This window comes from Arachis hypogaea, chromosome 3 (genome assembly GCF_003086295.3).
Source record: "Arachis hypogaea cultivar Tifrunner chromosome 3, arahy.Tifrunner.gnm2.J5K5, whole genome shotgun sequence".
NCBI lineage: Eukaryota > Viridiplantae > Streptophyta > Magnoliopsida > Fabales > Fabaceae > Arachis > Arachis hypogaea.
Window position 1 is genome coordinate 27,954,754 of NC_092038.1, and position 23,118 is coordinate 27,977,871.

The window sequence follows — 23,118 nt, forward strand, 5'->3', positions numbered from 1 at the left end:
CGCAGTGAACTACGATCTTCAGTGGGAAATCGGGGCAGTGAAATCCAGCTACCGGGAGCTCCGTTCCTCATACAGGTATGTACTTCGCTGTAACAACCCGGAGTTGGTCGAGTCTAACTCCAACTCTTCGTGATAAGGTTCGAAAGTATGAATCTCCCCAACCATCCCTGAAAACGCAGTAGCCAAACCGTATCAGCTGGAACGTGGGTTAAATGGCGTTCATAAAGTATGGCCGGGAAGATGCCAATTTTCTTTACGTCTAACTTGTGTTTACTTAGTGTTGTCCTCTTATTTATAATTCTCGTTTTGTGTGACTAGAAATGTAAAATTCATGGTATTAAGTGCAGTGTTTGTCGGATAAGATATCTTTGCTTCGCGAGTTAAATCTGTTGATCCGGGAAACATGATTTTTTATCTCACCTTGACGAGCGGCGTTTCGTATGTTACTCTACCCGTAGTGTTTATTGACTATAACCGGCGACTAATACGTTTGCCATTTTCCAACTCAATCGTAGCATACAATAGTGTTTACTTAATTAAATCAATCTTATTTTGTTGAAATTGATTTGATGTTATGAATTTTACACTAAAGTGAGGAATATAATTCAATGGTAATCCTGATATAATGAATGACGGTTAAGTGGTTCATATATGTTTCGATATCGTATACTAAGTCTCTAAAAGTAGTGTTGCATACGTCCCACTATAGTGTTGTAACCCCTCACCCAACTGCATTAGACAGTACCGGGTTGAATGTAACATAATCTCCGGTGCAGAGATTGAATGGATTGGACAGAATACATGAATTTAAAAGAAAAGCATAGCGTTCAATGCCAGTGGTGAATATGAAAGTATAAGCATATTAATTAATTAAGATTACATAAGAGTCTCGTGGGATGACCACAAACTTGAAAATTTGTCAAAAACACCAAAACATTTACTTAGTCATGATCTTTGGCCTTTACATGTACAATGAAGTGCAAGCCCATGTTCTTGACACCATCTTGGTTGTAACAGTTGAACGATCCTAACAACAAACTGGCATGACACCCAACGAAAAAATTAAATAAGGCTGTTGACAAATTGTGTGATGTGAAACACTCAACTTTTGGTATTAACATGTAAACATTTTTTCCTACACCAAATGGGCCTTATTCAAAAGTGACAAGAATTCAATTTAAAAAGCCCACGTATGTCCCACAATGGGTTTGCTATTCTGAATTTAGTGGTTAGAAAGTAAGTTGTCGACCCTCCCAGGTAACCGGCATATCACGCTTGTCGTTCGAGGGGTGGGAGGATCCCTGTATAAGAAAAAGGAAATCAAATTACCTAATTGGAATATAATGTCCAGATAGCCAACCGAAAATTACAACAGAAACTCACAATAGCTAAGTAACACAAAAGGAACAGAGGGCAACCAGAAAATCAGCAAGCTTAAAATTAAAAAACTTACACACTCGAACTTAATACTCATAACTGTAAAATTGCTTCAGTTACTTTACATTAGAGAGATTGAACTGGATAAATGCAATTTCAAAAGCCCATGAAACCGAAAAGCCAACCACATGTATACTGCCAGTGATGCTCAGAATTATTTAAAGAAGGACAACGAAAAATACAAGTGATCTTACAAGTAGTACTTTACATTTTCCCTACGGGCGATGCAAACACAACCAATCAAAACTTACAGCAAGTAATCCTGTTTCTGACTTCCTTGATTCTCCAGATCTCATTGAGTCCTGAAAATTTCACTGTCAGGGATAATTATGGTGTACTCACTTTTATGTGTTTATCACGTTGTAATAATCGACAATCGGACTTACCTAACATTTCTCATTCCACCACAACGACAACAACGACGAGCTGCTGAAGAACGTGTGAGGATGTAAATTCGAAACAAGCTGCACCACAAAAAATTACAAACTGAGGGGGTAACTGTCCTGAGAACAAAGGCCTGGCGTATTGCTCTAGTTGAAGACAACAAGATTTACTACAAAAATCACCTTGCCTATAAATTGTTGCCCCCATGCTCCTCCATGTCCTCGTCAACAATCGGGGTGAGAAATTAACGACAATCGTATTAGATATTTCCGTCAAAAATTCTATGTAACACTTTTTCTCGAGTAAAATGCAATATAATGTTCCCTCAACAAAGAAGAAACACACATCATCATCACTCCAGTTAATATTTACATCTTCTTTGTCGACTGTTAATATCTTATTTAAGACGTGCTGCCGACTACAATATTTCCCGTCGTTTTTTTAACAGAATTACAGGAAAGGATTATCAAATCCGATATCGTTGGATTTTTCAGCCGCGGATGGAATAAAAGCAAAATGGATCAAGAAAGAAGATGATAGTATTTGGCTGAATGTAGCTTGGCAAGGAATTGTAGAGCTATACAGGTTAAAGCATCAATATTTTGTAATTTTAAGTATTATGGTGAATCTAAATTTAATCTCGTGGTGATCTGTTCGAATGCTTTGGAGATTGATCACTCAAGTTTGAGAAGTTTCCATAATGCTCACCCCCATATGACTCGGAAAATTATTTCCCACAAGGTGGTGATCATCATGGAAACAAATCAAACTCAAATTATCAATCTCCGAGTCACTCGAATGGATCACCAAGAACTTAAATTTAGATCCACCAAAACAATTCAAAATCATAAAATACTGACGCCCTAAACCCAATAACTTTACAGTACCCTACCAACATTCATTAAACCAAATACTAACATCCTCTTTCTTATTCCATTTTACTTTTATTCCTTCCCCAGCTGCTACCTTCACCGATAACGGATCCGACAACCCTCTCCAACAATCCTTTAAAACTATCCGACTTTACCGCAGCACGTACTCAAATTATTACTAACAACAGGCACAGAAAACTTAACCATACAACAGTATTCTCTATTCTAACGACTTTTTATTGATGAAATAATTTGAACTGGAATTAATGCAATTTAAACAAGTTCTGAGTGATTATTTTGCTTTTTTTTTTGTCAACAAACTATTTACATGACATGATGCGTTGTGTAAATTGACATGTGTAGTCATGTGATTAGGAGAGTGGATTTTTGTGTGTATTGTTGTAGTTAGAACATGTAAATAGGATGCTATATGAGTATATACTAATGAAAGAAAAACATAAAAATTGTCTTTCTTTTCTCTTGGAACACAAATTTAAAAGCAGCATCATAATCAATATTTAGGAGATATCACTATGACTTATATTAAACATAACTACACAACTAATTATGTGGCGTCTTATGAATTATCTGAAATATAATTGAGTCTTGAAGATGATTCTTTTTTATGGGAGTCATAGTTGTATCTTCTATCATACCATTATATGCTCAGGTTTCATGATACCTTTGTCTGCAAATTGTTTAAATTTAGCATTTGTTTAATGTTAAAACTTGGCATTTTAAGCAACAATGCAAATTTTTTTTACACACTTCAATCTTTTTCACTGTTCATCTTAAGCTTGAACTTATAATTTTTTAATTTTGCCAATCCTTATAATTAGAATTCGAAAGGAAAAAAATTATTTTTATCCACAATAACTTTGTACGCAACAGAAATTATTAAAATACAAACCAATTCATGACTAAGGATAGGAGGAGGGAACCACGAGCCGCCTCAACAAATTTGGAGCTGCTCTTCTGTCTTAAATTGGTCTTCGCGTGATTCCATCGGGTTAGAGACAAAGTATTACGATGCGGAGGGACCGGAAAGGCAATTAGAAATAGAAAATCCAATTACTAAGGACTATGAATAATCCACTACCCCATGAACATGGACAGCAATAACTAACTACAGTAACAATCATCAATCATCAAACCATTTGTTTTTTTAAACTAATACGTAGTATTCTCAATTAGACAACATGACAGTGTGTGCTTTGCTAGCATTCAATTGTTCTCATGTAAATCCGGTGGCTTGCCAATACTGATCATGCTTGAATTTTGTACATGTAGACTTATTACTATTCATAGAGAAATTTAATGACATGAATTTCGCGGTTTTAATGACTTTTCTTAACTTAACTGGGTCAGCGATATCGTACCTTCAATATCATATATGGCACCTTCGGCCCTTCCTACCATCAGTAGCAAAAAACAATAACGGTATAATGGGCCAAATTTAGCAACACAACATCATGCAAGCTTGACGGTGACTCACGTTGGCAATTCATACATGCAAAAATTTCTTTTAAGTATTTAAAAAAAATTATTTAGATAAATTTAGGATTAGAATTGTTTCTCCAACTTATAAATATCAGAGTCCTGAGAACAGTATGAAATTGATCAAATTACCTGGACTGATCAACAATAAGTTTTCACTTCGTATCTAATTGAAGTAACAAAGCACCAGCAAAACAATAAAATAAAAATAGATTGGACATACAGTCATCCCATACAGTCGAACAACAGCCCATAATAAAAATAGATATATAAAATAAAATAAATAAATAGGTTGGACATACCTTCCACCTCCTTCATTACCAAGATTAACATATTTGCAGAAACATCGCTGGTTTAACATACCTTTTTTCCAGTTCTAGTGTATGCCAACTTCAGAAATCCCTCCTCAGTACACGTCCAAACGGCAATCGCCCTCATCAGCGCTCCGGATTTCTTACTCTTTATCCGATCTCTCCGCCACTCATAACCTCATTTCACAATTAATCAAACAATAAATCCTAAACCAAAACACACAATGTTACAAGATAAATAACGCACAAATTAAAATACTCTGAATCCCAGAAGATAAAGGCCACGACTTACCATAAAGGCCGGACCGTTTCATACCAAAGAAGGGGTTGACGTTACTGCTTCTACGTGTGATGAACTGGGGTTAGGGTTTTCATTTTTATTAAAACGGCGCCTGCTACATTCTTTTTACAACTGTTACTTTTTCCTGGTCTTGGCCTTAGCCCAAAAAAAATTATCCGAAACAAAATCCCATCCAACCTAATTGAAACCCCACTCAAGACCCGAACGAAACAAAAAATCAAACGCACCTCATTCTCCACAAACACTGTACACGGTTCACAAAGCCTCCTCATGCCATTCCTGCTGCTACCAATGATGCCCAAAAACAAAAACCAAAAAACACTGGCCCAGCCCAGTTTTGGAAATCCAATTGGGGTTCTATAAACTTGGCTTCTTCTTGCCTGTGTTCATTAGCCGGTTAGCACTTCCACACTCAAGAGAGATAGGCTTTCAGAGCTCTGCCAAGCCTGTTCCCTGCAATCAAGGTTCTTGCCACTTGTCAACAAATTTTTCAATCTGTATGTATTAATCTGTACCATATAACTAACCAAATTAAAATATATAAACGATGCAGATTGACGTCATAATGGTTTGAGTGGACACACAATAAAAAGATTTATGAAAGGCAAGCTAAACCAACACAGTGTGGAGACTATTTTTGTAATTCCTTTTTATCACAATTCATAAATTCTATGCTTTGTTTAATTATTATATAAATGATAAATCTAAATTGGGTCGTTATAAAAATTAATTTATTTTACTTATTTTTTTAGAATGAATTTCATTAATAGTTTGTTATATAAAATTAGTTATATAAAATTATTTTATATTTTTAAAGAATTAAATCTAATAATATTAGTTAATAATACATAAAATAATTTCTTTTAGAATGAAAAAAATTTGTTTTATATTACTTTTATTCATGAAAATATAAAACTTAACAATTTATCAAATATAAAAGGCTAAGAAAATAAACAAGAAATAGAGTAATATATATATAATTTACATTATTATAGTTTTTTATTCTAAAATACAGAAGAGTAGTTATCAACTAACCATCTGCGTATTTAAAAAGTAAAAATAAAAAAAGCCACTTGTATTATTATATTAAAATAATTCTATCAAAATATTATAAATATTTAAAGACAGCATGATATTACCTGATATAACATATTACTATTAAATATAAATACATAATATTTTTTAACTCTTTTTTGTCATAGTGAAAGTTGACAAATAATTTTTTATCAAATATAAAAATATTATGAGTAAAAAAAAGCAAAAAAAAAAAAGGCAAAAACAGAACGAAACATGTAATTTTTTAATTGTAAAAATAATATTTGAATTATTTTTTTATATATCAAGCTATAAGGAGAAAGGACAAATTAGACTTTGTGCAGTAACAATTTAGGTCCAAGAGCTCCAAGTTCACCTTTAGATTTGGGTCTTAGCCATCACCAATCGCAAGAGTTAGTCATTTCAGACAATTTATTATAAAAACATGGATTATTTTGATCCTTTAATTTAATCCTTCACTACACGACAAATAGTTAATGGGTAACTTATTTGTATACGAAACACACTGTTTCACTAAGTGATTGCCATACGGGATAATTTTCCTAAAATTTTATTAGCCATTGTTGAGTTTGAAAAACTAATATTAAAATGATAATCAAACATTATTAAAATGTTAATTAAATATTTATTAAAATTATTACAAATTATTTGTTTAATAAATTTTGTTGAGTGTGCAGGATAGAAAATTGAGTTTCTTGATTGGCCCAATTTAACAAGCCCATCAATAAACAAGTTAATTGAAAACAAGTGGCTGAAGAAAAAAAATAAAAATGGTCAAATAAAAGAAATCAAGCCCAAGTGGTAAAGTAGCTCAAGGAATCAAGAATGGATGAATCAAAGAAAGGAACCTAAGGTTCTCAAAGCATGCTTCGGTTACTCCATCATTTGGTAATTGGAACTTGGAATTCAATTTGATTTAATTTCATTAATAGTTTCCATCAAAAATTTCTTTCTTTTCTCTCTTCTCTCTTCTTTCTTGTTTCGGTCACATCATGTGTTCATCCCAGAAAAAGAAAGAAGAAAATGAAAGGTTTAGATATCAGATTTTGAAGAAAGGCAAAATTTTTTTTGCCAAATCAAAGTGAAGAAAAGAAGACTACAAACTATAGCTACTCTCTCGGTCAAAGCACACAAAAAGTTTATTTCTTTATTTGTACTTCGCTGAGGAACGAAGTAGAAAGCCACAAGTTCTCAAGCATGGAAGAAGCAACAATGAAGAACTTGAAGCCATCTTGGGTCAAAAGCACATCAATGGTCAGAATCAAAACTTGGGGCCAAAGTCAAGCTCAATGGTCAAAATTGAAGAAAAAGGATGAGAGATAAGAGGTGAGCATGCATGCAACAACCTCGGGTCTCTCCCTCCTCTCTGTTGAAGCCACTGCTACTTTGATGTTGGAGAAGAAAGAAGGTGTGATGGTTGAACAAGTTTCAACCTTGGAAACTTCACTCTTCTATATTAAGGGTGAATGGCCAAGAGTTGAAAGCAAAGAGAGTAAGTGAAAAGTACAGAGTTCACTCTCATAGCTATCCAAGCTGTTAGAGTTCTTCTCCTTCATGTAGTTTATTTTGTATTTTCTTTTTCTCTGTTTGGATCTGTCTAAGTCTCATTATAAAAGACAAACATAGTGAGACTTGTAAGAAAAAGCCAATGAGAGGTAAAAGGTAGTGAGTTTAAACAGTGAGAAAAAGCATTCAGATGTTTCAGAGGTTCTTTGCACATCTTTCTATTTTGTGTCATGATCCTGTGGAAATTTTCTTACAAGTTGGGTTAGCACTTTGCAGTTGAAAGCTATATTGAGGTCTAGTCAAATTCAGGTTGGGGTTAGAATTTGGATTTGTCCCTGATATGATTGGGTAGATCCTAGGAAGTATTGGTGTTTGTAATCTTGAAAAAGAGATAGTGAAATTCCATTATAGTTTTGATGGAGACAGGATGTAGGCTACATTGCACCTTGTAGCTAAATCAGGATATGTCTAGATGTTATTTCTTCTTCCCTTCTACTTTTCTATTTCTGGTTCTCAGGAGACAAAAATGAAAATATCTCTCAACTGACTATGAAACAAAAGTGAAAATATTTCCTAAGTCTCATCGAGAAAGAAAAAGTAATATTCAGCAGAAAGAGTAGCTAAGATTCAACCCCATTTCTCTTAGCCACTGATAATCATCACTCGTATATTATTTGTACATAAAGCAAATTTGTATATGTCCAATTCACATTGTATGTAAATGAAATAAGTAATAGAATACAAAAATATAAATAATTTAAAAATATATTTAGAGTTAAATATTAAAATGGTCTTTGAATTTGAAATCGAGTCTCCAATTCGTCTTTAAACGTAAAATTGCAATAAATTTATCGCTGAACTTAACAACAGTCGTCCCTAAGATATTTTTTGGCGAATATTTGTGAAGGGAGTGATGGCATGTATGGAAAGAAGTCACAATAGACAACCAACGGTTATATTACGTGGTAATTATAAGATTTTGACTCAATTTATTCCCTGTTATTGATTTATAACCCTAATCCAAATTTAAAGTCCATAAAGTGTGATCCTCCACCTTCACTAGTTCCATCAGATTGATCACCACTCCTTGTTCATAATCTCCATCCTACTATAGAATTTTTCCAAATTTACCTTCACCTTCAGTATCTGCCCTCTCTTCCTCTTCTTCTTCCCGAATTTCACCATAGCGAGCTCTCCTCTCCCCTCGACAGCACCACCTCTGTGGTAGGCCATCAGCGCAGAAGCAAAAGAAAGCAAAACGAACTGTTGAATTTTGGATCTTTGTTGATAAATTATTTCAGATAATCGGTGATCACACGGTTCTTGGTATTTCCAAGGTCATCAAAAGAGAGAGAAGGTAACTTAGCAGCGGAGAGGAGGTCAGCAACACGGCATCGGCAGCTGGTGGGAGAGGATTTGAGGCGGCGGGGACGGGAGTATGTATGGCGGCAAGAATCGGAGCTCTCTCATTGAAGAGAGAGAGTCGATTTTGAGGGTGACGAGGTGGCAACGTATGTAGTGAAAGATCAAAGGCAGAGAGGGTGAAGAAAGGCAGGGAATGGCGTTCTGACTGTAAGAGAGTTGTAGTGTCTATTCAGGAATTTTATGTTGAGAAATTGTTGCTGCTACTACAATGGCAGCACCGGTAGCTGCGAGGTACCTGCAAGAATTAGGTGAGAGAAAAAGATACAGTAACACCAACACATCAAACTCCTGTCAATACTCAATACGACATCGTTTCAGTTGTATTTGGGGCATAAAGAAAACGACAACATTTTATGAGTTCAATATGGTCTCCATCCAACTACGTCATCAATTCATCGCTGAAAAATATTTCAAAGACTACCGTTATTATGTTCAGGAACAAATTTGAGGCAATTTTAAATTTAAGGATGAGTTCGAAATTCGATTGCAAGTTTAAGACTACTTTAAGATTTAATTCATATATTTGTGTATAAATATTAAATTTATTTTGTTTATTTGAAAAATCCTGTAAATGTCTAATGACACATTCTAATCAAAATTGAATTATTATAAACTGATCTAGAATTCACAACTAAAAATAAAATAAATAATAAATAATTCTTCGAAAAGGTTCGTTGTACAAGACTACTACCTTGTATATGCATGCACATTTGGTTTGCACGAATTTCATGCATCAAACGCATATAGCTTGCACGTTTGAAACTTGTTTAAATTGGGAGAAGCCAAAAAAATCATCCCCAAAAGAAGAAGAAATCCATGCCATAAAATAGCAACGCTGGGTCTTTGGTCAAAGAAAAATATCCAAATAGAAAGGATGGAAAGGAAAAGGGACAAGAGAGCAGTCATGTTTAATTTGCACACATGCTCAAGGAACGAATCAAAGAATCTGTAAAGCCGCATATTTGTATGATATATATCTCACTCAGTCGTATGTGCTTTCCAGCATAATAATAATAATAATAATAATATAGGAGAAGGAGAAAGAGAAAATTGTTTTTTGTTAACAAGAATATTTGTTAAAATTATAAAAAAATAAAAATGAACGATATTATATATAAAGCAAATTTTTATACATTTATAATTATTGAAAGTTTTCAATTTTTTAAATAAAAATTAATACTTTATATTTTTAACAAAGGTTACATGTTAATAAAATCCAAATAATAATAGAATATTAAGAGCCAATATTTTTAGTAAAAAAAATTAATATTAATTCAAATACAATATAAATTCAAACAAAAACCTAATAATAATAATAATAATAATAATAATAATAATAATAATAATAATAATAATAATAATAATAATAAAAGAAAAGAAAGAAAAAAAAAGTTAATTTAAATTAAAAAGTTTTGTATTACACAAGTTTTGTTATACACATAATTATTCAAAATTTAAGGTAAGTTTATTTTATATTAAATTAAATTTATTCGGATCAAATTAAATAAAAATTTAGTAAGCCTTTATTACATAAGAAATAATATTTTCTGTATTTTAGAATAAGTATCACCCTTTTAAGTGTATTAGAAATATTTATTTTAAAATAGAAAGAATAACGCAGATGCGTGATATTAGGCCAAAAAGAAGAAAGGAAAAAAAAAGAAGAAAAGTTTAAAGCGGAATAACTGGCACCAGATAAGTATACAAAAGGTTATTACTTTGTTTTAGTTTGGTAAAATTTTTTAAAATAGTATTTGTGTTTTTTAAAAGTATAAATAATTTATTTTTTATTTAATAAATCAAAAAATTTATGCACTTGTACTTATAGTTTTTAAAAGTTAGAGATATTTTTAAAAGTATTTAAGAGAAAAATTTTTAAAATTGACTTATCAAAATAAAAAAATCTAATATAATTTCATATATTAATTCATATCTAAATTTTAAAAACTATAGTTTTTTTAAATTTAAAACCCATTTTAAAAGCACCTCTTGTCTATTATAATATTATTAAATTTTAAAAATTATTTTATCAAACACACTTGTTATTTATGTTTATTAAAAACTATTCTTAATTTAATTTATTAAATATAAATGTTACAACTTTTAAAAAATTAACTTTTAAAAATTAGTTCATAAACTACTTTAAAAAAATAAAAATTTTATTAAACTAAATCTTAGTACTAGTCACTAGGTTTTAGGCTTCAATAGCAGAGTCCTATTCATAAAATGAAGAGGTGAAGTTTGACTCAGTTTTATAGGTCAATTGGCATGAATTTTAAGGACTAAATTTTTAAAGTAGTTTCTCATATTCATAGTTTTTATTATTTTAATTTCTTAAATTTAAAATTATTTAGATTTGTTTTTGAGATTTAGTTATAGATATTGATTTTTGGACTTTTTTAGTACTGATTAGCAAACTAAGTGTCGAATTAATTATGACATGCCACGTTGGACACATGGTTAAATAGCGTTATTTCGTTTTGACATTATTTAAATAAGGCACGAATAAAAAGAAGAAGAATTTATATGATGTGCAAATTATTATATCTTCTTTCATTCTCCAAAACGACCTCGTTTTTGCCTTATTTAAGAGCTAAAATAAAAAGACGCTATTTAATCGTGTGTCTAGCATGACAAGTCAAAGTTAACTCAACATTCTATTCGTTGACTCAACGATGCAAAAGGTCCACGGACCAATATACTACTTGAAGCTGAATCTTATTAAAATAATTTGCCCCCAAAAAGTTTACTTATTTTTATGATTATTATCCTGTTATTATTGGTGCTTGATTGGGTGTGCTATTAAGTTAAAAAATCTAATAATTTTATGTTTGGATATCTGATATAAATTTTTTTTAAGCATTAATTATATTTAAATACAATAAAATTAAAATATTTTTTTATATATTTAATACGTGCAAAATATCTTTTTTTAATTAAAAATATCTTTTAAAAAAGATATACATTATTCTGATGTAAAAATTTTATCACACAAAATATCTCTTATCATAATTTTAATAACAATTATTATTATTATTATTATTATTAAGTATAAAAATACAACAAGAGCCAAAGGTTATTATTATTATTAACCCGTATTGATTATTGATGCCATGTGCCGGTGTCCATTATTATTATTATTATTATTATTATTATTATTATTATTATTATTAAAACTCTATCACCAATAATAAACACTAACACATTGTTATTGTAAAAAGTGAAAATATATAAGTGGTGTTTAAATTTCCTTTTTCTAGCTATTAAAGTCTTTGTCTAAGGAAGGTCTGACCTCTCACAATTTTCGCTTTTTCCAGTTCTCGCCGTTGAAAAGCTGCTTATCTCCTCGCGTCACCGTCTTGATCCTTTAGGAGCTGCTTGACGCCTTGCTGTCTCTAATCTCGTCGTCAAGCACGGATTTATCGTCGTCGTCAGTCCGGAGCTGTTGCTAGTCTATCTTCTTTTCTTCGATAAGCACTCGTCTCTATGGCGCATTGTTCACTATATTGTATAATTTGTATAATCGCGTAATTATGTTCACCCTGTTACTTCTACCTTTACTTTCATGTTGTGTGATATGTAAATTATGTATAATATTTATGTGTGAAATGTGATTCGAAAGCTCTCTATTTGACCTCTAGATCCTCTATTTTTAGATGACCTTCTTAGTTCAAATCAAAGTTACCTTTACATTGTAATAAGAAGCAATTGTTTCTAACTATTTTTATGTATTGTTCTGGTTAAGTTGTTGCATTGTAAAATTGTATGTTTCTGGTTAATTTGTATAAAAATAACCTACCTACATTTTTAGAGAGAATGTGATGTTTTTTTGTTTGCATATTGGTATCAGGAATTTAAGATGGCTAAGAAAGGTCGTTACACAAAAAAATCAAATTTTGGACCAGCGTGTCAGCAACTTCCAACGGGAACGCCTGCGGCTTCGTCTTTCCACCACGATGACTCCCAAATTTCCTTGGTCAGTGGTGATAGTGTCCCCACAACTTCACACGCATTCCGTCTACCGCATAGTGAACCAAGGCCTGATCCACAGACGAGCACAAATTGATCGCTAATGCAAATGAGGTAGATTCTCTTGATCAACACGTTGACGACCTCTTTGTTGCTTCTGGATCTCAAAGTCGCAAAAAACGCAAGACTACGAAATTTTAGAATGTTAAGATTATTGATAACATATATATTCAAATTTCTGTTGTTCAACATGATTAAGACTCTATGTTATATATTAATTTTCTTGCATGTTATCCACAATGAATACATGTAGAAGGTTATTTTATTTTTTATAGATTTCAATGGCATAATTAAGCAGGAAAAATTAAGTGTAAGGGAAGTTATGGAATGTCCTAACGATAAAAGGATCATACTCAAATTCAACAGCAAATTGCAACCAATGGGAGACGAAAATGGATTGTGAGAAAAATTGGCATAAGATTACCACTAAAGACAAGGTTTATAACGAATATGTAAAGATAAAAATTTATAGCATTGTTGAATTAAATCTACTTTGTTTGAGAATTATTAACAAATTGAACTTATCTTTACATCAAATTTTTCACTTTGATGAGGATAATGAAGGAACTATCAAGAAAAATATTTTGAAAAGTATGAAAAAGTTCTGGAAGGATATAAGACTAAGGTTGTATGATGCTTATTGTAACTCAACATTAATGCAGAATAAAATATTGAGAACCACCCACCAGAAATTAATAGAGAGCATTGAAGATGGTTCCTTGGATATCGCAATAAACCTGAGACATGGGTAAAATGTAGTATATCATTTGTAGCACAAAAATTCTATTTATCATACATTGAATCTTTTTAAACCAGTTTTTAATCGCCTTTTAACTCTGATAGACTAACAAGAGAAGTACAGAAAAAATGCGATGAATCGATCGAAACAAAAATATACCCACACTGGCGGTTCGAAAAGTTTGGCAAGGTAGAGGGAAGAAGAGGTAAGTTACGTTTGAATTCACTCTTTGAACTATCTCTACACCTACATTTTTTCTTAAAGGTATGGAATACGGTAATGGCATAAACTATGTTGTTACAGTTGGAACAATAAAGGAGAAAAGTTAGTAAAGAAGAGTTATAGACCAAAGTGCACAAAAGAAAAGATGGCTCATATATCAATGATGAAACAAAAGGAATTAGTGTATGTACTACTTTTTGAGTTGAAAGTGTATTACTGTATTGGTATGCTCTAGCGCGCCTATTCATATATCTGCTGATTTATGTTTTTTGGAAGTGATAAAGTATTTAAATAGCACGTATAGAAAGAAAGAGATTTCTAAATTTATAGATGACAGATAAATCCATTTTATTCAAAAATATACATGCAATTATAATATACTCTTATAGAGTTGTATTGCTTGAATGTAATTTTACTGAGCTGAAAGTCATGCCGTTAATTATCATGTTTGTCATGTTCTTGACATGAGATAGACCAATCAATAATTATTAATTCTATTTGTTGATTTATCTCTATAGAAAAGGATTGACGAGATTGAGCAACATGATTAGTCTTCTAAAGTGATGTCTCAAAATGATTTGTTTGCTCAAGTTTTTAGAAAAGAGAAATTGGGTAGAGTGCGTGGCATGCGTTTCGGACCGACTCCTAGTCAACTCTTCGATTCGAATTCACATCCGCCAAACAACGGAATCCAAGTAGAGGAGATCCAGAGGAAGCTGCTTGAACTATAGCCAAAGCTGAAAGCCGAGAAGTTAAAAAGGAAGGCAATGGAGGATGAAGCAACAACAGAAAAGGAAAAGCGACAGGCAATAGAGAGTGCTATAAGATATCTATTTCAACAGTAGCGTGAGGAGCTGGCACCAGACATCGCTGCGAGAATAAATTTCATAGATGGATAAAGTGAAAAATAAAATATTAAGATTTGAATTATTTTAGTTTGAAATATATTTTTTTTTAATTTGACTATACAAATTTATTGATATTTTTATAAATATATTATTTTATTTTACAGTTTATTTTTTGTTTTGGCTACAAGTTTATATTCAATAGACAGAAACTATTAAGATTTAAAATCTTTAAAAAACAAAAAAAGCGTAAAAAAATATCTATCATATTTAAAAAAAAAATCTGCAAATTTTAAAGAAAAATCCAAATGGACTTAGATTTGAAGGACTTGAAAAATATCACATTGTTTGCTGTCGATAAGGTTGTGGTCACGAAGGCATGAACGTTACGCTTAACGAACAAATGATAAATATTAAATAACATCCGAAAAAAGAGAAGAAAATTTAAATATCTTAAACCAAACATTGCTAATGCCTTTTTAGTACATTTTCATTCAGGTTGCTGATGAGTGAACCTGGGTAGCTATTGCAGCCAAATAATGCATATACATTCCTAAAAAACTTTCAGAATTATGAATGCTTTCACACAATTACTTGAACTATGTTTATTCTGCTTAGTTTCACATCGAACCATCGAATGTGCCTAGCATTTATCAAAACTGCATATTTTTCCCACCTTTGCCACTTTTGAAAAATCTATTAAACCAAATTACCACTACATATATAATATAGTGTTAGCCAAAGAATCCAACAGCTATTTACACAATTGCCCTTTCCTACACTAAAACCACAAGGCCTTGACAATGACAATGCATGACATCTTTTCATTCTCTGAATCCGAATCCAAATTGCTGATTCGGGTATCCGAATCCGAATGAGTCACCCGAACTCGACAAATACCGGTGGGTGAATACATTCGAATTCTGTTGAAATAACCCGAAATTCTCATCAATCCGCTGGGTCCTGATGCCGCTCTGGACTTCCTCCTCCGTCGGGTTACCCGGCACAACCATTGTGTTGACGTGGCAGAACTGTGACGCGGAGGGGACATATAGGTCATTTCCATCGTAACTTGTCATCCCCTGAGTTTGGCTCCCGAACTCAGGGACCGAGTCGAGACCCCCCGAGTTGACCCAGTCCGGGAAATTATTGCCTGTGGCGCCAAGGGTGAGCTTTTCCTCGTGCTGCAGCGAGTTAACCCGCGGTAAGGCGAAGCACCGGTCGTCGATCTCCGGCAATTCGAGCATGTCGTCGATGTGAGACGATGAAGAAGGAGACGATCCATTGCTCCATTCTTTGCTCGTAAAGCTTGGCATATTGACATTTTGCGATGAGCTCAAGTTCTTCTTGTATATCCGACACAAAACCCAATCATCTAGCTGCAAAACACCAATATTCATAAAACAAATGTTAATACTCATTGAAAATATATTTTTTAAATGATATATAATACTTCTGATGGAATAATGTTGTACCTTGGTGCTGCCGAGGCTCTTTTGAGAACCGTTGAGGAGACGGTACTCGTGCATGATCCAGTTTGTTTTGGTGCCTTTGGGTGCTTTGCCAATGTAGAAAACAAGTGCTTTCTTGATTCCAACTTTTCTGCCTTCGGTAGTGATTACTTTATCTGTTCCTGTGGCTTTCCAGTACCCAGAGCCAGCAACCCTGTTCGGTCGCGAACCGTTCGGATACTTTCTATCCCTGGGGCTGAAAAAGTACCATTCTTTCTCCCCAAATATTGCTTTACCTGCACAAAAAGAACCCAAATAGATAAACATCTTGCTCTCAATCACAGAAATAATGTCATTATCCCTTATCAAATATATACCTGGGAGGATCCAAGGGTCGAATTTATACAAATCGATTTCCGCGATGATAGGAAGTGAGAAATGGTTGCCAGCAACCTTGCGACATAGGTACTGAACAAGAAGCTCCTCATCTGTGGGGTAAAATCTAAAACCAGGAGGTAAGCTCAATTGAGAAAGAGGATCCTTCTCTGGAACTCCCATTATGCTAAAACGTTTTTGGTTTCTTGAACTCTTTTCCTTCCTCTGTTTTTTATTTTTATAAGGGCTTTCTATTATTTCTTCATGAAACGGAAGAGATGGCTGTTATTTATAAAGGAAGAGAGCATGAAGACAAAATAAGGGAAATCATTTAGTCGAAGAATTGGGTGGCGGGACCCACTAGAGTATCGGCGTCTGAGAAGCTGCCACGTTTCAGTTTGGCAAGATCACTACGCGGACAACCTTATCTGCTTCTTGTACGGTCCTTAGGCTGCGCCGGATTCGATTCAATGAATAGTTTTACACTGTAGTATGATATGATATGAAACACTTTAAATTTTAGTACTTTATTAATCATGCCTAATTTTTTGATTGCGTGTATTCTATAAACTATAAATTAGATTTTTTATGAACTATAAAATGGAGTTATAATAAACAAGAAATTATAAGTATGATTTATTTACCAAATTAATGTGAAAAAGTCATATAATGTTTTGGAAGTAGGTACAATGTAGATAACCGTCACAAGAAGAAAACTAATAAAGTAATAATAAAAAATTGAGCCAGTCATGCAGATAATGCTTACACGTGGTGGTCTGTGAAGAAGTGAGAAAGAAAAATGTGTTTGCTTAAGTTGTTTTCCTTTTTTTCCTTTACTGCGAGTGTGTTCTTTTGTTCTTTTTCAAAAATTCCGGTCAATGTCATTCTTCACGTGTGTGTTTTTTCAGAGGACGGTGGACACGTGCCCAACTGCAAAATTGACAGTCCACAATATATATTTGTGGCATTCATTTCACTTTGAATTCGGAAACGATATACACATGAATTTTATAAAGTTTAATTGATAATCTGAAGTTAATTTCGTTTACTGCATTTCATATTATAATTGATTAATATGTTAATATAATCAATTTATACTTTTGTTGCAAATTATTTGTTATTTTTTTTATGTAACTTCCATTATATTTAAATTGCTATTAAAACTGTCATTTTTTAATTAAAAAATAATGAAGAAAACTCTCGTTAGAAATCGTGATAAATGATTAATTTTTTCTTGGTGAAATTTATGTTTTTCAATAAAATTTTGTATTTTAAATAAAGGTATTAGACCACTGAGGTAATTACTTTTTTTTTTTTATCACTTTTAGATCTAAGTTGTTTAGGCAAAATAACTGATCATCTGAAATAGGAATATATTATCGTAATTTATGATTGGTTAAAGATGGATCTGAAACTTTCATTACAAAAGAGACGACGGAAATAGAAAAGATAGAGGCACTGAAAAAAAAAAAAAAAGTGGTGCGGTTTTGAAGGGTCCATTGGGTGACACGTGGTGCATGAAATATGTACTTCCTTGTCTTCTTCTTCTCCTTTTATTTTCGTTTTTGCTCTTTACTTTCTTTCTTTCTTTCTTAGCTTTGCTGCTTAGGCGTTTCTTTCACTCTTCAACCTCTATGAGAAAGCTTACAAGTATTGATTGTGGATGTGGCCATTGAAGCTTTCAGGTAATTTTCACGATAAATGAAAGGTGGAGACGTGGCTGGTCAAGGTCAAGAATATGAAGTGGTGTGATTCACTGAACTGTTCTACCTTGATTGTTGACGTTTTAGATTTTTGTGAACGTGGACAACTTTAGATTAAAGATAAGAATGAAAAGAAAAATCACAAAAATGCAATTGGTTCAAAAAAAAGAAGATACTAGCTATAAAGTAACTCATCTTTTTTTAAAAGTTTAAGTGATTAAATAAAAAAATATCTGAAAATTATGTATGTATTTAACACATTTTTTATGTACCTTATATTGGAATATTAAAAAATAAAATAATAAAAATTAAAATCTAAATATTTTGTTCATATAATTGTATGTTGTGGTTGACTGATAATAATATAAAAAATGGCAGAGGCACGCATGGCTTTTGGTATGTGAAGTAGTTCTCATCTGCCGGTCAAAATCTAAATGTGAAAGAAAAGATAACGCATAAAATAGAGAATTATGCTCACCAATAAAAAAGGACGTGTGGAGGGATTTGTCATTAAGTAAATTGGTTTGGAGTGTGGTATTTGTGTGCCATGTGGTGTTAGTATTTTGACAAGTATACACTACGTAATAGGCTTGTTTAATTTTTCTCTGTTTTTAGTTGAGCTTTTTTTCTTTATGGTTGAGAAATAATATGAAAAAGTTGAAGATTATAGGAGTGGCAGCTCAGTGTAGGATATGGATAATCGATAGTGTTGTATTTTTTTTAGTTATTTTTGGAGGTTGTGATGTGATGAGAGTTATTTATATATACCACGTGTTTGATTGGAGTGCAAGATGGCTTGAGCTTAATGGTTTAGCGAGAAACTTGGAAGATTAGAGTTCTGAAAAAGTTGCCACAATAATCATGTTACGTGGAGAGACATTGATTTCATGCACCTAACGTAGTTTCGTCGCAGCATCTGCACATTAATGGAACATTTTCGTTTCAATATATTATTAAATATTTATTTTAACTTTTTTGTAGGAGTTTGTTTAATAAAAATTTTAAAAAATTCCTACAAATAAATTTTAAAATAAAGATATTTTTACCTTTTTAGAAAGATTTATTGACCGCAGCTTTTATTTTAAATAATAAGAGTTTCAAAAATTCCTAATTAAAATCAATTTTTCCAAAAAAATTTAGGCGCATAATCTTCTATCCGCATTTCTTATTGCCTCCCACTTTCATGAGTAAAGCTAATTGCTCCTTCTTCCTTGATTGCTATTCTTTCCTTGATTGCCGTTCTTTCTTGTGATTTATCCGATCCTTCATCGCATCCGTGCCGCTGCTGCTGAATGTGGTTGTGCCGCTATTGTTGGTTGTTGCATTCCATTGCTGTTTGTAGCAGCTATTCTTCTATACAAAACGGTATGTATATGGTATATGTTACATGTGAGTATGTTTGGCAGGTATGATGCATTTGGATTATTTATGTGAGTCGTGTATGAAGTATTTTAGGGACCATAAAAGAACACTTTGAAAGTTGAAGGACGATGTCTTTCAAGAAAGAAGTGCAAAAATTTTGATTAGTGAACTTTTTCTTAGTAATATCGAATATCTGACTGTGTAGGAACGAATTCTTTTTTCAGAACAAAAAACCATATGTGGTGGATTGTGTTGTTAGATTGTTTTGTTGCTTTAAGGACAGGTGCAAAAGTGACCCTTAGCTTGTTGTTAATGGCTATGGTGACGGAAATGACATAGGTGTTACTTATTCATGTTATGTTTCTTGTACGCTTCACTTAGTGTGTTAAGCTTCTTTCTTTAAAAAAAAAAATGGTATCATATAAAATGTGTATATTAATTACAGTTTATTAACAAATTAACCTTCCACTACAAAAAAAATTGAATATTGTCAGATTTATTGTCGAATTTAGTATTGCAGAATAGTGGTGAATTTACGGCAGCAAAGACGTCGAATTCGTAAAGTTAAATAGTTACCAGCGAATTTATGTTTTTGATAGTAATTTTGCTAGTAATAATTGGAGAGAAAAAAAATTAGCGCATCCTTTACAGTTGGATATTCCGACGGTAAATTCACCTAGTGAAACGATGTGTTTTGGTGACCCGCAATGGTTTACCGTCGAATTTTTTCGACAATAAATTTGACAGTAACTATGACCCAAAATTGAAGTGCAAACTCATTTGAATCCGTCTCTCTTTCTCTCTCTAACTCTCTTGCCTCTCACACTCTCTCTACCCTTCTCATCTCTCCGGCGGCCCCCTCCTTTCTGGAAGTCACTCCTCGTTCGCCGTCACTGTTGTAGCTATTGAACGCTGAAGGAGCTGCTCCAGCCAACGTCACTGCTTCTGCCGCACACCAACATTGTTGCTTCTACCGCCGTCTACACCGTTGCTACTGCCACCGCCTACACCACTTTTTCTTCTCACCTCTAGTGCTCTTCTTCAGGAAATGTTTCTAATGTTAGAGTTTTCTGAAATTTTGATTTGTTGATATAAATACTACTTTATATGTTGAAAGTGTCTGATTATTGATTCTAGTTTAGTGGATTTAGGATTGTAGGCTTGAACTACTAAAAGTAATTGATATATCATGATTAGTGATTATTGATAATTGAGTCTAGTTTTAGTGGATTTAGGGTTGTAGGTTTGAATTGTTGAAAATGTTTGATATATCCTGATTATTGAATTGCAAAAAGTGTCTGATTATTGCATGTTGTTCATTGATTGTTGATATTTGGTGCTGTTTAAGTTAATTGATGATGGATAGAGTTTGTGGTGCATTCCAGTTATAGATGAAACCTTGCCAAAATTTGTAAAAAAACCTCTATATATTATGGTTATTTACTTCTAAAGTTTTAATTTATATTTTCATATTAGTTTGTTTTATGAATTGTTGATAGGTTTGCGTCAAACAACAATACATGTACCAAGGAGATGACCAACGTCATCAGGATGATGTACGACCATCCGTGGCCGAGCTACAAAAGATTCTCAGATACCAGAGAGCGATGGTTTCAGAAGTAGGCGGTAATTAATTTAATATGGTCAAACCTTCTTAGCTAGTTTATATCTTTGTGCAAAATATATTATTTGATACAATATTTTTTGATTAACTAATTTTAAAGTTCTTTGTGCAGCTTCTCTTTATATGGGACAAGGAGCACAATGCCCTCATCAGGAAGATATACGACCATCGAATGGGTAGGCGGCAGCAACAGATGCTGGAAGATGTACGTGAGAGGCATGACCACCTCTCTACCTAGCTCTGCCTGGAAATCAAGAAGGCTCTGTACGTTCATTGGGAGACCGATGAAAGGTTCAGGCATCAACGCCTCACAAACAGAGCTAACAAAGCATCGGCCAGGTCATCCAAGTATACGATGGCTCAGCGACCTTCATGAAGACTAAGGCCAGGCTGGTATGTAGCTTGTCTAATTTTGTTTTTAACTTTGTTATATTCTTTGACATATCATTAGTAGGCATCCTAACAGTTTCAATGCAAAATGTGTAGTCGAAGTCGTTAGAGTGCGATGCGACATTGGTGGAGACTTTCAAGTACACCCACACTTTGAAGGAGAACAAAGAGAGATTTGCTGATCGGCGGTCTCAGGATCATTATGTGAGTAAACATATGATCTTATGATATAAAATTAGAGATTAACTATATAGTTATCGTCCTAATCATAATAACATATGTTACATAGGAGTCCTACACGTGAAGACTAGAGGTCACGACTCAGTAATCTCAACAAAGTGGGGAGGACATTAATGGCTCTGCTACTTCAGTTGTCGATTCCAATGTAGTTGGTGCGAGACCACCTCAGTGTTGTACAAGAATCGTGTATACTGGCTAGGGTCGTTCTTTTCCAGTGGCCTCTACACCTCCACAATGAGGCCATCGTTCGCCTCTGCCACCAGTCGTGCCATCGATCTCGAAGAAGGCATTGATTTGAGGCTGCAGGTGGAGGAGCTCACCCGAAGCTTTCACAACCAGGCTCAGGAGCTGACCGAGACTCAGAAGAAGTATTAGGAGATCTTCACACGCGTGACGGACATGGATGACCTCAGGCTAGAGTGAAGGGAGCAACTGGAGCGGTTTCAGTGAATGGAGGCTTGAATGGATGTGTACCAGACTCAGATGTGCGTCGCTGGCATCAGCCCTACTAGTGGGACACAGACATCACTATCTTCTCCGTCACCTCAGCAGTACTATGGGAATGACAACGTCGACGACTACTAAGATCTTTAGTGATTAGGGCTTTATTTTACTATTTCATTATATTTATTTGAATTTTAATTTATTTAATATTTAATATTATATAATTATTTTCTATTATTTATAAATTGACCACTGATCGTGTAAAAAATAAATTAAAATAAAAACATTGCGTCACAATAATTTAAAAAAAATCGAGATTACCATCGGATTTATCAAGAGAATAATTCGACGGTAATAGTGCGGAAAACAAGATATTGTGGCGTCAACATTACCGTTGGCAAATTTTGCCAGTAACCAAATGGTTTTTTAGATAAATAATCTGTTGCAGAATTTGACAATAAATCTATCGATAATTAACTTATTATCAGATTTTAATAAATTTGACGGTACTCAACATTTTTCTTGTAGCGTTATTAATTTATCAGTTGCTATTTGAGTATATTTGCTTTATACTTTTTGGCAAAAGTAATACAGTGGCAGTAGCAGGTAACTAATTTTCTCACTATTTTTTTTCCTTAATTTCAATCCAAACTTAGACCTAAGCTATAATTTGTGCATTAGAATGATAATAATTTGCATTCTATAACATATATATAATTTTATTTTATGTTTCTCAATTTTAATTTTGTTGCAGGGATACTGAGCTTCTTAAATATGTAACAAGGTCAATCAATTGAAGGAATTGGGTATGTTTGCATTTCTTTTTTGGAACCTGTCAATTAAAGTTCTATTCTTCTTATATAAATATGCTTCTCAAAATTAGTAGGAGTTTTGCTCTATACTTA

General features: G+C 33.1%; 1 protein-coding gene and 2 long non-coding RNA genes across 5 annotated transcripts; 1 reads left to right on the forward strand and 2 right to left on the reverse strand.

Annotated features, from left to right (window-relative positions):
• Positions 1-840: 840 nt before the first annotated feature.
• Positions 841-4,930, reverse strand: LOC112790029 (uncharacterized). 2 transcript variants are annotated; one of them, XR_011879665.1, is made up of 6 exons: positions 4,794-4,930; positions 4,554-4,708; positions 2,004-3,683; positions 1,824-1,901; positions 1,689-1,739; positions 841-1,301 (listed from the first exon to the last, which is right to left on the reverse strand). It is a non-coding gene; the product is annotated as an uncharacterized lncRNA (long non-coding RNA). The 2 variants fall into 2 exon arrangements; XR_011879666.1 differs by having other exon boundaries at positions 4,554-4,678; positions 4,794-4,928.
• Positions 4,931-15,067: 10,137 nt separating this feature from the next.
• LOC112790030 (NAC domain-containing protein 72) lies at positions 15,068-16,952 on the reverse strand. Of its 2 annotated transcripts, XM_025832243.3 has the most exons (3): positions 16,453-16,952; positions 16,100-16,371; positions 15,068-16,003 (listed from the first exon to the last, which is right to left on the reverse strand). In XM_025832243.3, the coding sequence occupies exons 1-3, from the start codon at positions 16,631-16,633 to the stop codon at positions 15,449-15,451; spliced, it is 1,008 nt and encodes a 335-aa protein (XP_025688028.1). In that variant the 5' UTR covers positions 16,634-16,952; the 3' UTR covers positions 15,068-15,448. The 2 variants fall into 2 exon arrangements, with proteins under 2 accessions (XP_025688028.1, XP_025688026.1); XM_025832241.3 differs by having other exon boundaries at positions 16,100-16,722.
• Positions 16,953-20,852: 3,900 nt separating this feature from the next.
• Positions 20,853-21,734, forward strand: LOC112770038 (uncharacterized). The gene is made up of 3 exons (XR_003186572.2): positions 20,853-21,141; positions 21,252-21,532; positions 21,626-21,734. It is a non-coding gene; the product is annotated as an uncharacterized lncRNA (long non-coding RNA).
• Positions 21,735-23,118: the final 1,384 nt, after the last annotated feature.

What these genes read in the sequence shown, in the direction of transcription:
- LOC112790030 (XM_025832241.3), bottom strand. Translation starts at nt 16,633, where the DNA reads ATGGGAGTTCCAGAGAAGGATCCTCTTTCTCAATTGAGCTTACCTCCT. An exon ending in AGAGCCTCGGCAGCACCAAG is followed by an intron (nt 16,004 to 16,099) that starts GTACAACATTAT and finishes GGTGTTTTGCAG; the next exon opens with CTAGATGATTGGGTTTTGTG.